At 45.2% G+C, this 14,756-nt stretch overlaps 1 protein-coding gene across 4 annotated transcripts in view; it reads left to right on the forward strand.

Moving 5' to 3' along the window:
- Positions 1 to 14,756, forward strand: part of palld (palladin, cytoskeletal associated protein) — a 52,642-nt gene that overhangs the window by 35,125 nt on the left and 2,761 nt on the right. For 2 of the 4 annotated variants that reach the window (XM_071539035.1, XM_071539036.1), the window contains 8 exons: positions 5,610 to 6,314; positions 7,291 to 7,435; positions 7,838 to 7,939; positions 9,635 to 9,673; positions 11,149 to 11,370; positions 12,379 to 12,528; positions 13,012 to 13,100; positions 14,165 to 14,297. In XM_071539035.1, the coding sequence (XP_071395136.1) occupies positions 5,610 to 6,314; positions 7,291 to 7,435; positions 7,838 to 7,939; positions 9,635 to 9,673; positions 11,149 to 11,370; positions 12,379 to 12,528; positions 13,012 to 13,100; positions 14,165 to 14,297 (1,585 nt within the window). The remainder of the gene's footprint in view (positions 1 to 5,609; positions 6,315 to 7,290; positions 7,436 to 7,837; positions 7,940 to 9,634; positions 9,674 to 11,148; positions 11,371 to 12,378; positions 12,529 to 13,011; positions 13,101 to 14,164; positions 14,298 to 14,756) is intronic. The other 2 variants (XM_071539037.1, XM_071539038.1) reach the window with 2 other exon arrangements.

Below are 14,756 nucleotides of genomic sequence, written 5' to 3' on the forward strand. Positions count from 1 at the left end.
ATGTGTGTGTGTGTATGTGCGTGTGTGTGTGTGTGAGAGAGAGAGAGAGAGAGAGAGAGAGAGATAAAGAGAGAAAGGGAGGCAGAGAGAGCAGGGGAGTTTTTGTTAGAATCAACTGATGATACAGGTCAGGTCAGTGTGTTAACCTGGGTTCCAAAAACATGTACCCAGGATTTGACAACGTTTCAACATCATTAAGCTTAAATTGCCTGATTTATGTGTGTGTTATGCCTCTATTTCTCTTCAAACTGAGGCTATTGAATTTTCTAGATGTAAAGTTCAGATTATTTTGTATTTACTTGTGCTTTACACAATAGTATACAGTGGAAAAGAACAGGAAAGATGGGAGAGAGCCTGCTGCGTCACCAGGCCCCCCGTATGAAAGTTTATCCAGCAAACTGTATTTACACAACACTATGATCACAAAGCATTACGTGTGTGTGTGTGCGTGTGTGTGTGTGTTAATCTGAAGATGATGTCAGTCATAAACAAACACTCCACTGTCTGATGATATCTTGGTGTTTTCATTTTTAATCTAGAAACCCATCATCATACCACCCCACCCCTCATCACACACACACACACACACACGCATACACACACATACACACACATACACACACACATACACAGACACTGCAAAGGCCTTCACTTTTCAGTCTTACTCTCCCCACAAGTGTTTCAGATATCCACAACATGTTGCAGCTCCCATCATAGATGACAGAAAAAACAATCACTTTCCTTTACGTCTGTCAATCACGCAATACGTAGGACACCAGTCACCCCATCCAGCAGTTCAGGCTTAGTCATAGTCTGTCAATCTACTAGTCAGACAGACGTTGGTTCAGTCAGTATGTCAGAGTCTGTTCCTGCTGGGATGTGTGAGGCAAGTTCAGGTTGACGCATTGTAATGATGACGCAACGCTCAGCAGTGAATACGTGAGTGAACTGTGAACCAGGTGTGTGTAGGCGCAGCAAAACAAAACGCACCCCACTCCTGTGTGGCTGTGGATAGGTGTGTTAGTCTGGAGTGGGGTAAACGTGCATTATGCATGTATGCAGCTGGAGTCTCCTGTTTTCCCATAGACCAGGTGATTTCACCCTGCATTCCCGGTGTGATAAACCCCTGGTCCGATGAACGGGCCCGGGTCAGGCCGTGTGGTTGTGTAACCGCCTCAGGCCGGGTTTCCACGGTGGTGACAGAGGCTGTGTTTGTTTTGGAGGAGTGATACCGGAGCTGCATTTGACTGTTTGGGTATAAATCACTCACACTTTGCAAAGTCACACTTTAACTAAGCCACAGGCGTATGCAGAAACAGATATAATGCAAACATACAAATGGCATACAGCCTGAAACTGTGCCTTCCTCTCCCCACTGCTTTAAGCTTTTCCTAGTTACACTTGTTGCACAACAGATAGCTTTTGTCTTAAAAAGCCTGAGACTGTTAAAGGGAACATAGGCACAGCCATAGTTGCTGCAGGAAGTTCCCCTCATGTTGTTGTTTACAGAAGGAATCCCCTCATTACTGGCAATTTACACTCAACAACTTCCTGTCCTCCCTCTCTTGCTTCCTGTCATCTGCCGGCGGAGTCTAATAAAACTGTCTTCAGCCAGCTGCGGACCTAACGAGACGCTCACTCTTCTGCACCCAAAGAAGGGCAGCAGTTAAACCAGCGGATGGCTCCTAGCTTGCTCTGCGCTGTGTTAGTTCAGTCTAACAATACATGGGTTTCTCACGCACCTCGGGCCATTATTGTCCAGGAAGCGCAAACAAGCAGCGCTGAGTAAACACGGGCCAATTTGTATATGTTGATTAAAGCCCTCATTGATTAAAGCAGGATGATTGGAGTGCAGGGAGTGGAGGCAGCTGCTGGTGAAAAACCCACTGTGTCGTGTCTGGCATGGTCTGTGTTTAGCTGGGTCTGACTGATACATCATGGGGCTTCGAAGAGACACTTCCAATTAAGTTACTGTCAGTTGATCTCACTGTTGCTGGTAACGTTTCCATGTAGGAACTGGAAAGGCAAAGACAAAGCAATTACACAGACAAAACAATTCAAATTTTTGCCTGAGTCCTCCTCTCACTTGCAAAAGAATTTACAGACAGAAACCGGCCCAAGAGAAAGTATTTTTCAGGATGAGAAAGGAAGACATAACATTTAACTGCTTTGCCTATTTATACCACCAAATGGAGGGAGAGAGAGAGGCAATGAGAGAGAGAGAGACATAAGAGTAATGTAGTGTTACAGTTGGAATGACACTGAGGAACTGGAGCGTTTTCTCTCACCGAGGCCCGGAGCTCTGTGGGCCAGTTGGCTCTGAACAGAACAGCAAAACACTGGGCCGTTGGCATGGCGACAGGAGGAACCGTTCCCTCTCAAGTCAGCCCCGCTCCGCCACAGAGACAAAGAAAGACAGAGCGAATGGAGGCCTGAAATGAACAGAAAGTCAGTCTGTTCTGCTTCTTGAGCCCTTTGTAAAACATTTGCAGTAATTTTCACAAAGCGCAGGTCGGGTTTCATGCTGTTTTAGACGCATCTGAGCAGACCTACAGTACAGAGACAGAGGAGACAGCTGGAATGGGAGGGCAGGACTGACTGTGTGTACTGCAACCTTGTCCAGCACTTTGTGGTCAGAGCGGTCTGGACGATCAGAGCTGGAGGCTACGCTTTTTGCAGGGTCACAGAGTCTAGATGGATGCAGATCTTTAAGTGGGCCATAAAACTATTCATGCAGCTGCAAATTACCCAACCTGACCTTTTCACGCACTGTCAAATACATACCGAAATGTTTAAACACTAATCAGAGTAAAATATAATCAGACAAAATTAGAATTCTGTTGAGCTGAATGTAATTTAGACTGAAGTCAAAATGTCAGTGCATTTTAATGTGAAAGGATGAATTGATTCTGTGTCATGTGAAACTTATTTAGAATTAAAAAAGCTGTCTGACTTCCTGAATCAGGAATTGATTGACCATACCGAGAGAGAGAGAGAGAGAGAGAGAGAGAGAGCTGACAAGCAGAGAGACGGTGGTTGCAGAGCAGTTTGGCTTTGTAATGAATGAAGGTGTTTGTTTGGAAGTAGCTGCTTTATATAGAAAGAGAAAGAGCACCTTTTAAGGCAAGGAGATGATGTCAGTTACAGCTGGCTAACATCCACACTGTCTGCCGCTCATACATACTCAGGAGATTTTCAGAGAGAAGAGAAAAAAAAACCTTTTGGGTATCTCTTTGGATAAATTTAGCCGACTTTGTAGAATGTGATACTCTATGTAGGAGGGTATTAAAAACATAGGCATGCGGGCGAAACTTTTTAAAGGTCCTCAAGTTCTTTCATACTGAGGCAGTAAAAGGGGTCTGTTGGGGAGAGAGAGAGAGACGAGGCGCTGAGGAAATTAAGTGTGTTTCCCCTCTGCTTGAGCAGGCGGGCAGGGTGCTTCTGCCTGACGCGCCGAGAACACAGCCAAAAAAGGAATCAAACCGCTACAGAGGACTGCAAGCCTCAGGAGCTGCCAAACTATTCCTGTAAAAGCACTCTTTTGGTGGAGGCCTGAATAGGAGACCTTTGGGGAATGTAAAGAAAAACGTATGCAGAGAAGAGGACACTTCTGAGAAAAAAACAAACAGGCCAAATTCTAGTTCATGTGTTGCTGTGATCAGTGAATCCTGTAAGGAAAGCGGCCAGGTTGTGACAGATTGGCGTGATTGCATTGGACGCTATTGAATTAATGAGTATTTATTTGGGCATGTGGAGTCTCCTTGGGAGGGGGAGCATGTGACCGATGTGGCAGAAAATAACTGGCTAAGACAGACTAATCAGTCATGCTGCTGTTGGCTGATGTGGTGGATTTGTTTCACTATGCTACAACTGTCAGGTTTGTCAAATGTTCGCTAACTTTGTTTGATTTTGCAAATGTCTATAGAGATAGGGGGTGGGGGAGGGGCTTTCCTGTGCATTCTTGCAGATGAAAAATAGTAGAAAAACTCCACTGATTATTCAACATCTGGAAAACATTTGGGCAAGTGAACTTGGTCCTGGTGGACTCCTGACAACACTCACCACTGGGATGTACAGTATATTCTGCCTGAGCAGAACTCATCAGTCTCACATACACATAGGCATTACCGCTGAAGGTTTATAACTTTAAACCTTTCCCAAAGATCCTCGTCCTCCTCCTCAAGGACAGCTCCAAAAAGTTCATTTCTGTCCTCTGGTTCCCAACGGTAGTCCTCTTTAAAACCCTCCTGGTGCACGTAAAGTTTGTTTCAACATGCAGCGAGCAAAGAGCAACAGTGGACATAAGATTTGTGTCTATGTTATATATTATATTTGTGTCTCATTCTAATGGCTCAGCAGGATTTGTAACCTCCAGAGAACTGTGCTCCCTCTCTCCCACGCTGACATGACAACACAGTGAATCAACCAAGTTGGAAAGCCACACCAAAAATACAATACTTCATCAGGACCCATCCCTGGCAAAATGACACAACACAATGCTGAGAGCCACACGTACAGCATGTTGTTCACTTTCCCCATATCTCAGATAGAGCAAAATCATATTTGAGATCTGCCTCTGCACTGTATCAGTTTATAATCCATCAGGGTAAACTGTTGTAAGGGAAGACGGCATGAACGGAAATCTTTTCCCTGTTGTTCCACTTATCTCCTCATTGCTTTGCCATTCTTGACGTGTTGTCGACAGGCTGGCCTTTTAACAAGTCTTTGTTAAAGGCTTTAGGCTGATAGCCTATCAGTCCCTGCTGCTGGTGCAGCGGTTTCCTTCCCAGAAAACACACACACACAAACACACACAAGTTGTGCAGATACCACTACACTGGACTGCTGCACTAACCACACCCTACAGTCCCCTCTGAACAGCCTGACCTTAGGCCTGACAGGCTATCACCTCCAGAGCAGAGAAAAACACTTTAGCCCCTGTTCAAAACCCGTGGACTGACAGCTTTGTGCTGATGTCATGTCACAGTTCAATGCGTCTCCAACAAACAGCATCTTCACAATGCATCGTGTTTCTGCCTGACCGGGATGCTCTGACACTCTGATTGGCATTTTAACTCTCCAGCGATTACACTCACATCTGGTATCTAACATTGCTGCCAGTTCTGTTCTGTCTACAGTTGGATAGAGCACAGGCTATTGTATCATGCTCAAATTGAAGACAGCCGCATGCTTTCCTAACATTTTTACAATGTGTCTGTTACTTTGTAGCGAGTCATCTCCCACCCCCAGCAGAATAGTTGAGAGGATGTTGAGCGTTAGTGGGGTATGTGCACTATGTGCTGATTTGTGGAGGAGAGAAGGCTGCATAAAAACCACTGCTGACTCTGGGGAGCTCATCTGATCTTGTAGTAAATCAAACATGGACACAGTGGTGGTTCTGTGAGTCAGTGTGGGCCTTTATTAAGTGCTAGTCTTGATCTCCCAGTATGGTATCCCTGCTTTGATTTGAGCGACAAGCCTGTTTCAGCTTGTCCCAGGCCCATTTAAAGCTATATGTTGTCCAAAGCAGCACCAGATTTTGTATGAATATGACATTAATTTTGTATGTGATAACTGTCACTGATGCCCATGGCTCTTCTTCCTCACAGGAACGCAGCCCAGCTGAAGCAGCTGCAGGACCAGATTCTTTTGGAACAGCAGGAAGCAGCCAATTGGCAGCAGGAGCAGCAAGACCAGGAAGTCCTGCCTCCAGCGCAGCAGCAACAGCATCAACCCCAGGAAGTACCTCCACCTGCTCCACCCTCTCCTCCTCTTCCCCCTCCTCCCTCCTTCCAGGAGCTGGAGAGCAGTGCAGCCATGCAGACCAGCACCTTCAACTACGCCCGGCCAAAGCAGTTTATTGCTGCTCAGAGCCCCGGGGGGGCGGGGCCTGTGGGGGGCTACGTCACTCAGTCCTCTGGCTCCTCAGGCTCCAGCCTGTCCTCCCCTCTCTCTCCCCCCACCTCACACAAACCCTTCAGCAGGGTCACCCTGCCCCCCTTCAGCAAGGCCAGCAGCGTGGAGTCCCCGAGTTCTCCTTCCTTCCCTCCTCCGCCTCCACCCTTCCTCAGCCCCAGTAACCTGCCCTCTCCATCAGGCCCTGCCCAAGACTTCCCCCCTCCCCCACCTCCTCCCCCTCCACCCATCTCCTCGGGCTTCATGTCACCAGCCCGCTCCGACACCTCCTCTCCCTTCACCTCCGTCCCTCCATCTCCAGCCTCCAGCTTCCTGTCCTCCGTGCTTCCCTCCACACCCTCCACACCCAGCAGTCCAACGGTCAATGCCCTGGGCCTGCCTAAAGGCAACGGGACAGTGTAAGTACCCTCAATGACAAATAACCCTAACACACACAACAACAGATACTACTTTCTCAGAGTGTCTATATCAGCTTATGTAGTCTGTATATAGGGTTTGGTAAGGTACAGTCTATATTTACATCATGAAGGAGGAACAGTGTGTCTCAGGCCTGTAGAGCCACTCTCCCTCTATCAGACCGGCCTGCTGGCAGCAGCAACTGGAGACTGGAGGCTGGATGTCTGCTGCTAGATGGAAGATGACATGTTTACATTTTTATACAGCATGTTTACAGGAAAGCACAAACTGAAGAGGCCTTTTAAACACACACAAACCCACACACCCACACGCATAGACACAAAAGTTCTCAAGGTGCAATAGTCTTAGCCCCCATATGGCATGAAAACATACCTGATGACTGCAGATTGAAAGGTGTGTCAAAGTCAAATAAACAGATTTCAGTGTCAGGGGTTCACATATACATTCTACCCAGCTTCTGGGTATTTCCCTGTCAAAAAAAAACACTTCCCAGAGTCCTATGTCCAGGGATGTTGTCCGTTTGACTCTACATGTTGAGCTAGCAGAAATAGAAATCTGCTGTTGTGTGGATAATCCTGGGTGTGGTTCATCTTCTGAAGGCTGCCCTGGGGGGAGAAATCACTCGGCTTGTTTCCCTCCTTCAAGGACGTTCCACCTTTAATTCTTTGCCAGTAGTTTTTCATCAGCCCCTCACTCACTCCTGCACTCCCCTCTCACCCTGGCATTCCTGCTGGAGGCGAGAGAGATAAGAAGACACTGTGTGGAATGCTGTAGCTGGACACATCCAGATAAGGGCTGATGAGAGAGACCTAGAGAGGGAGGGGGAGAGAGGAAGAGAGGAAAGAGGGGTTGTGACGTGTTGCGAAAACGTGTTTGTCAAAAAATGTGAAAATGTGTCATAGACCAGAGAGCGTGGGCTTTAATCATCAGCAATGTTGCTGTTTTGTTTCTGCCCAGCAGAGCGTTCCCCCGGAAGTCCTCTGTCACCAGAACCCCCCGCTTGACCTCCGACTCAGACATCCAGGGATCCAAGGATGCCGTCATCCAGGATTTGGAGCGAAAGCTGCGCTTTAAAGAGGAGCGCATGAGCAATGGTCAACAGGTGTGTGTGTGTGTGTGTTTGTGTGTATCTGAGTGTGTGCGTGAGTCTGTGTGTGTTCGAGTGTATTCATTCATACTGAAATGACTGTGTTTGTAGGCAATTAGAGCGTGTTCAGTAACACGTCATTAACACTGATTAACAAGCGCCCCATCAAGTCAAACAACTATTCCTGAAATAAACCAACATTCTGCTATCCATAAAGTGTCTTTGAACATGTGATAACCAAAGCTTTTGTTTCATGCACTCATTAATAAACCTCATAATATATTGTCCAGACATAACGCCATCCCTAATTAGTGCAAGGCTTAGATACGGCAGCTAGTTGGCGGTGTGTGTGTATGAGTGTGAGTGTTGTGCAGCTCACACACTAACCCCCGCTGACCCATTAATCCCTGCTTCCAGAGGTTAACCTATGAGGAGAAGATGGCTCGCAGACTGCTGGGGGCCGACAACGCTGCCACAGTCTTAAACACACAGGACACAGAGGAGGAGCCAGTCACACAGGTATGGTGGGCCTTTACTAGGACACACACACCTGGAGAGGAAACACACACACACACACACACACGTTCACTCACTCACCTGTCATCATACATCATACTTTTTACTTTCTTTTTTTTTTCACAAAGATGTCCCACCGTTGCATGACACAGATACAGTACACCTCTGGAACACAAGTAATGTGTGTTATTTTGATACTCTGCCAGTGTGTAAACTGTCATTCCTATCTTATGACCACTGGCTTTCCTTCATATACTATTGAAAAAGACTGCACCCCCCCACCTCCACCCACCACCCCCCACCTCCACCCCTTGGAAACACTTTTTGAAGAGCATGTTATGAAAGCAGGGTATAAACATTATAAAGTCCTCCAGATCCCTCCATAAAAAGCTCTGTTTATGAATACTGGCAGAAACCACAGTGTTGTTGCGTGCATGCTGGGAAGTAGCACTCTTTGAAGGTTTGTGTAGCTGTTTGTCCCCCTCTGAGCCACGAACAGTTCTGCAGAAGTGCCAGTGAGTGACTGGCACCTCCGCACAGTGTTGGCTGTTCGTTCATTCACAGATCAACTTGATAGAGAAAGGATATAATCAGTGTTTTTGTTAAGTTCATGCCAGTCGTCTAGGTTGCCCCTCTCCTTTACATTATTCCTGGTTTGTCTGCACATAGTCAGCGTAGTTGGAGATATCAAGGCTTGTTTTCCTACCTTCAGAAGAAGTACAGAAAAACAGTGTGATAATCCATCACAGTAAACGTGAAGTCTTAGTTTGGTTTTGTCAAAGTTTCTGTGTTTTATCATTATTTCATTGGGTTAGGGTTAGCCCCAGTTGAGTGTTTTCATATCAGTGTGCACATTACATTGCACTTTGCTTACAGTCAATCACATGACACTCGCAGGAAGAAATGGAAGTCTTGGCCAGGAAATGTCGCCTCACAAACTTTCTTATCACGTCCATATACTCTTATTTAGGGCATCTTTGTTAGCCGAGACAGCAGTTAATTTCAAGCTAGGTTTGACACCGTAAAGCTTGTGTTTTAAAAAGGACAAAACAAGAGTAAATGTTAAAAAAAAAAACTAATAATAATATTAATAAACTCTAATTACATACAGTATGCATTGCAAAATGATTGGGGGAAATGTAAACTGGACATAGACAGAAGTAAATGGGGTCTATTCTCCTTTAACAAGATTAGACAGCACTCCACTTCAGCACGTAACACACACACACACAACACCGATTAGTTAAGTAAAGTCACAGTGCAAATACGCACCACTAGAACACAGGGTTTGTCCACAGTGACAGATGGGGTCAAGGTAGCAACGTGCTGCCTCAGTGTGATGCTGCCTGTTGGCATGAGGGAGCGATCTGATTGGCTGGGGCGCAACAGCACTGCATGGCTCTGAGCCTGGGAATGTGACTGGGAATGCCAATGCACTGTGAGACAAAAGTATAGGATGTGTTTCTGTTTCCCTCTGATAATATTGTACCTTGAATTTTCTGTTGTGAAAGCAGGTAAGATTGAACATGCGCACAAATACACACCCACACACACGCACACACAACTCTCTCTGTCCCTCTCTCTCTCTGCCTCTCTCTTGCCTACGTAGTTCATGGTGAGCACCCATAGTGACACCCATAGTGACTAAGTGACACCATAACACAGGGACAATATCTCTGTTCTTCTATCTCCTAACAGGAAGACAAGTCATCTGATAGAGAATCTGTCCCTCAAAAGGTTATTCGAAACTCATACTTTGTTCTTTCCTCTCTCACCTTCTGGTTTTCTCATTCCCCGTGTGTGTGTGTGTGTGTGTGTGTGTGTGGTCACTCCCTAAGTGTAAGTGTATACACAAAGTCACACTGAAATGTTGGATGTGTTCACTTTGACCATAACAGGATCAGGCCTAGGAATGAGCTGATACGGGAACAAAAGGCAAACAAAAGGCAGCGATAAGGCATTTGTTCATGTTTGTGGTCACTGTGGTTCTACATCGATTTAGTCTAGAGTTCATGCCCAACAGTTGCAGGTGTTTCTGTTAAAGACAACGGATTAGACAGTCTAGTATATTGTGTGTGTGTGTCTGCAGATAATAAAGCATTGATGGAGCATGGCTAAGGATTGCTCTCTGCACCAGTGCATCAGTGTTTGTTGCCATACAGTATGTGATGTTTGAATTGATTCAGATATTGAAGCATGTATAAGCTTGACTGCACAACAAATGTCTGTGGGCAGATGTTTAACTTTTCCCATACTGCACTTTTTCCATCACATAAGGTGCATGCTGCAATGTTGCTCTGCATCTGAGAGGAAATGTTTGGAAACGTATGTCTTTGCTATTTTTGAGCCATAGGGAGGCACAAGGACTGGTCTAGTAACCAGCTGTTTGAAAGCTATGAGGTCTGTTTATAATATGAAAATAGAAGAAGGATGGCGTTGTTCTGTGCGTCTTAATAAATCACATTTTTTCAAGGAACAGTATGGGCGGACATCCTTCTTCTATTTTCATTTTTGGTAATTTCTGATGTCCTGCACCTGATAAAACTGGATGTGCACATTCTACCTTCTTCTTCTATATTTATAATATAATAATACCTGTTTTGAGTTGCTTGACATTTTAGAAGGACTAGGCTGCAACAGCCGCTAAAGTACTATTGCAGGGTAGAACCTCAATAGATCAGGATGGGAGACTTCTAAGATTGCCATCACTATGAGCGGAGGAGTGAGTTCAAAATAATACATGCTGCCTCTGCAGCTGTGCCTTAGGCCTGTCATTATCTGTGTGATGTGTCATCAGACCATAGTGCTCTCCAGATGTTCCCTCTGCCTCAGCAGAACTGCAATGATGAGAGATTGATGGAGATGGTGGGAGGGAGGAGTGGAAGATCTGGGCAGAGAGGAGTAGGAAAGTGGGAGAAAGTTGGTACTTTGGGTGGAAATGAAGACAGGTTGATGGGTGTGTGGAAATTTGGAATAAGACAGGATTTTATTGATACATGCACTAGCTTATTGTGGAGAAGTATTACAAGTACTTGAATAGGAGTGACTGAATCAGTAAACTCACAACTCCCGCACGCTCTAAAATGTGCTTGCCTTGTTCTCGCTCTTTTTCATTTGATTTAAGTTTGTCTGTTGATCCCCCGCATTATTGGGAACCAGTGTTGATCATTAACATTAGCTTTCCTCTCTCTCTCTCTCTCTCTGGTGTTTAGGAATACAAAGTGTCCAGCTTTGAGCAGCGCCTGATCAGTGAGATCGAGTTCCGTCTGGAGCGTTCTCCAGTCGAGGAGTCGGACGACGACGTGCAGCACGACGACGACTCCGCCGGCCAAGGGGTGGCGCCGTCCTTTGACCAGAAGCTCAAACACTACAAAGTCTTCGAGGGCATGCCAGTCACCTTCTCCTGCAAGGTCAACGGAGACCCCAAACCAAAGGTGGGAGGTTACACACATTGCTAAACGAATGTCATCACTCTGGGTGTTAGAACATAGTGTTGGTAATGTCATGCTTAAATATTGCTCTGATGATGTGTAGGTGGCTATTGTTAATATTATTATTACATAAATACGTCTATGTTATTTCATGGCATTTATGATGGCTTCGCTTTCTTGATTGGGAGTTGCTGATGTGTGATGCTGATGATGGAGTGTGGAGATACATGTACAGTGTGTTGTGATAAGGGGAGGCCCGCTGCTGGAACAACCTCTGCACTCACACTGGGCCGGCGCTCTGGGCCGCAGTAATGACCGGGTGATGACAGGATCAGGACGAACTGAGGAGAGAAAAGAAAGGCATAGAGATAGAGCACAGCACTCCAGAGGCTTTATTTATAGAAAGGCTCTATGGTTTTATTCTTAATTTTCCATCGTATAACAATTTCAAAGGATAGAATAATAAAAGTCAGTCAGAAGTTTGAATGTACTATGTTTTTCATTATCTTAAAGCCATTTTGTTCTAAAGGCTTCTGCTTAAATGCTTGAAATTTGTTTCGTAGACAAATATAAATAGTGAAGTTGATGCCTATGTATGCATTTCTTTCCAAAGCCTTTGCCTTTGCACTGCATAATTCCATTTGTGGTATTTCATAGTTTTGATGTCTTTACTATTATTCTAATATGTGGAAAATAGAAGAAAAAATAAAAATGAAGAAAAATGTGGTGTATCCAAACTTTTGACTGGTAGTGTATGCCATTCATGGTTTGTATAGTGAATGGAACCCGAGTAGGCCTATATCACAGAAAAATTGAGAAAAACAACGTAAACCACTGATTTTGATATCAAGATCAGTCTCATCAGTTCAACCAAAGTTCATCCAAATCATAAGCTTGGATTTGGTTGTAACTGAAGCACAGCCTTTGCGTGTGAGAACCTAGTAGTCAAGTAGTCAAAGTAGTCAACTTGCGTAACCGTGTTGGTCTGTTCTGTCTTGTCTTGTCTTGCAGGTCTACTGGTTTAAAGATGGCAAGCAGATCTCCAAGAGGAGTGAACACTACAGGATCAGCCGTGACGCCGATGGGACCTGCTCTCTTCACACTGCTGCTGCCTCACTGGACGACGATGGCAACTACACCATCATGGCTGGTAACCCCGAGGTGAGAAGATGGGTGCCAGGCTCTGGGAAAAGACCCTGAAACACCACCAACACACCATTTCATAAAATAACGCACACGCACACACACACACACATACACACATACATACACACACACACATGCAGAACCCGGCACTTTGTCTGCCTGTTGGAGATGTCAGCGCTCATTAGTGAGAGAATAATAGGTGTCAAGATAACAGTCTCCAGCCAAAAGAGGAAGAGGGCGTTGAATGAGACAGGAAATCACTAAAGCCTTCACGAGGGTCAAAAGTTCATGTGCTGCAGGCTTTCCAACAGCCTTTCCAACTCTCACACTCACATTTTATTTCCTCCTCCCAGTTTGACTTCTGGTTGTGGTTGTGTCAGCACCTCATAAGCTCTCTCTCCCTCTCTCTCTCTCTCTCTCTCTCTCTCTCTCTCTCTCTCTCTCTCTCTCTCTCTCTCTCTCTCTCTCTCTCTCTCTCTCTCTCTCTCTCTCTCACAGGGCAGGGTGAGCTGCACTGGCAGGATGATGGTGCAGGCAGTGAACCAGCGAGGGCGTAGCCAGCGCTCCACGCCTGGACATATTCGCAGGTAAGGCTGTGCTGACTGACAGGAGAATGTGTGGAGAGGCAGAGGAGACAAACAAAGTCTCTTGGTGTTTTATTCACAACCTTTAGTCACTGGCTTGCATGGATGTTGCAGGCTATTCACTATCTGCGTGGCCTCTGTACTTTCATACAAGTACACCCTTGTTGCACACAGATTTAAAATTGGGTCAGCTATATTATTCTGATGCAAAATGGATTCAACTTCTAAGCATAGAAAGGCTGCAGTCTACTATTTCACTAAATGTTTGCTGTCTGCTGAATCACTTTCTCCTTTTTTGACTTGTCTGTTCAGGGATGAAAAGCTCAGTATTCATGAGAGGGAACACCTGTTTGCTCTGTTATGTGTTTTTAATTGCTCTAACGATTTTCTATATAGCATGTTTTCATCCACACCCAGATATTTAGAAATGTACACATGATCATAGACGGCACAGACAATAACACCTGTAATCTGATATCTAGATGTACACGCCTAGATTAGATAAGGCCTTATATACAATCTGAGAGAGGAGAGATAGCAAGATAGCAATCAGTGTCTCCCCCTCTCTTTTCTCTCTTCCTAGCGGAGGCGTATTCACTCTGGAGGGGCAGGCGGGGTGGTGATGTCATTGTTGTGATAGAGCAGAATCACGGGAACACCTATGGGTCCTGACCTGCTATAGAGGGCCAAGGAAGAGCGCCATAGACCAGGACAGTGTTAGTGGAAGGATGCCAGAGCAGGAAATAAACTTCTGGGTCAAAGTGCTCTTAAAAGTTCAAATAATGGCTCTGAGAGTGGAAATATAAAAATGACCATGAAAAAGCGAGGACAGAATGTGGAAAAGAGGGTGGTCAGTTTTTCAAATCTGAAATCTTATTATAAATCATAAATCAAGTAATCTTTACATTAAAAGGAGAATGTGCTTATCTCTAGAAAGCATGGGATTCAGTTTTTGGGTAAAATTACACCATTAATGGAATAGAAATCAATTCAAGGGTAGAGAAAAGCTTCCACCAGAAAAAGGTAAACTTTTAAATCTGATTCACTTGTCTTTCTCTCTCCCTCAGGCCCAGGTCCAGGTCTAGAGACAGTGGTGATGAGAACGAGAACATCCAGGAGCGTCACTTCCGCCCCCACTTCCTGCAAGCACCTGGTGACCTCATCGTTCAGGAGGGCCGACTCTGCCGGATGGACTGCAAGGTAAAGACACGCACTTTACCCCTACATTACACCTGTAAAGTTCAATCAAAGAGCATTCAAAAGGTGGAGCACCGACCTGTTAGCATTACCTGTAACAACATGTGAATGCGTTGTAATAAATGGAGAGGGAAAGTCGTCATGTTGCCCTATGGTGGATAAGGCAAGGCTTATCCAGGGGAAATTTGATACAAAACAACTGTCCTTTATTGATTGGGATGACATAATGGATAAAAAATGAGTTTTGACCATGTTATTTTGCACTGGACTTTATTGTATGTTATAGATTAGAACCCTATCTATCAAAAACCACTGCTATGGTAAAGTTCATGCAGTTAATTGTTCATGGGAATTTATTCAATGGGGGAATGAATAGCAGTTGTCTTGAGTATGAGCGCTGCCAGAAGGGTCTATGAATTGTCTCTTTCCCTACCAGTTGCTTTCAGTGTTAACAGATTCACA

The sequence above is a fragment of the Centroberyx affinis genome, unplaced genomic scaffold (genome assembly GCF_046629955.1).
Source record: "Centroberyx affinis isolate AG114_WGS23_722 - 3 ecotype Tasmania unplaced genomic scaffold, CSIRO-AGI_Caff_v1 ptg003390l_1, whole genome shotgun sequence".
NCBI lineage: Eukaryota > Metazoa > Chordata > Actinopteri > Beryciformes > Berycidae > Centroberyx > Centroberyx affinis.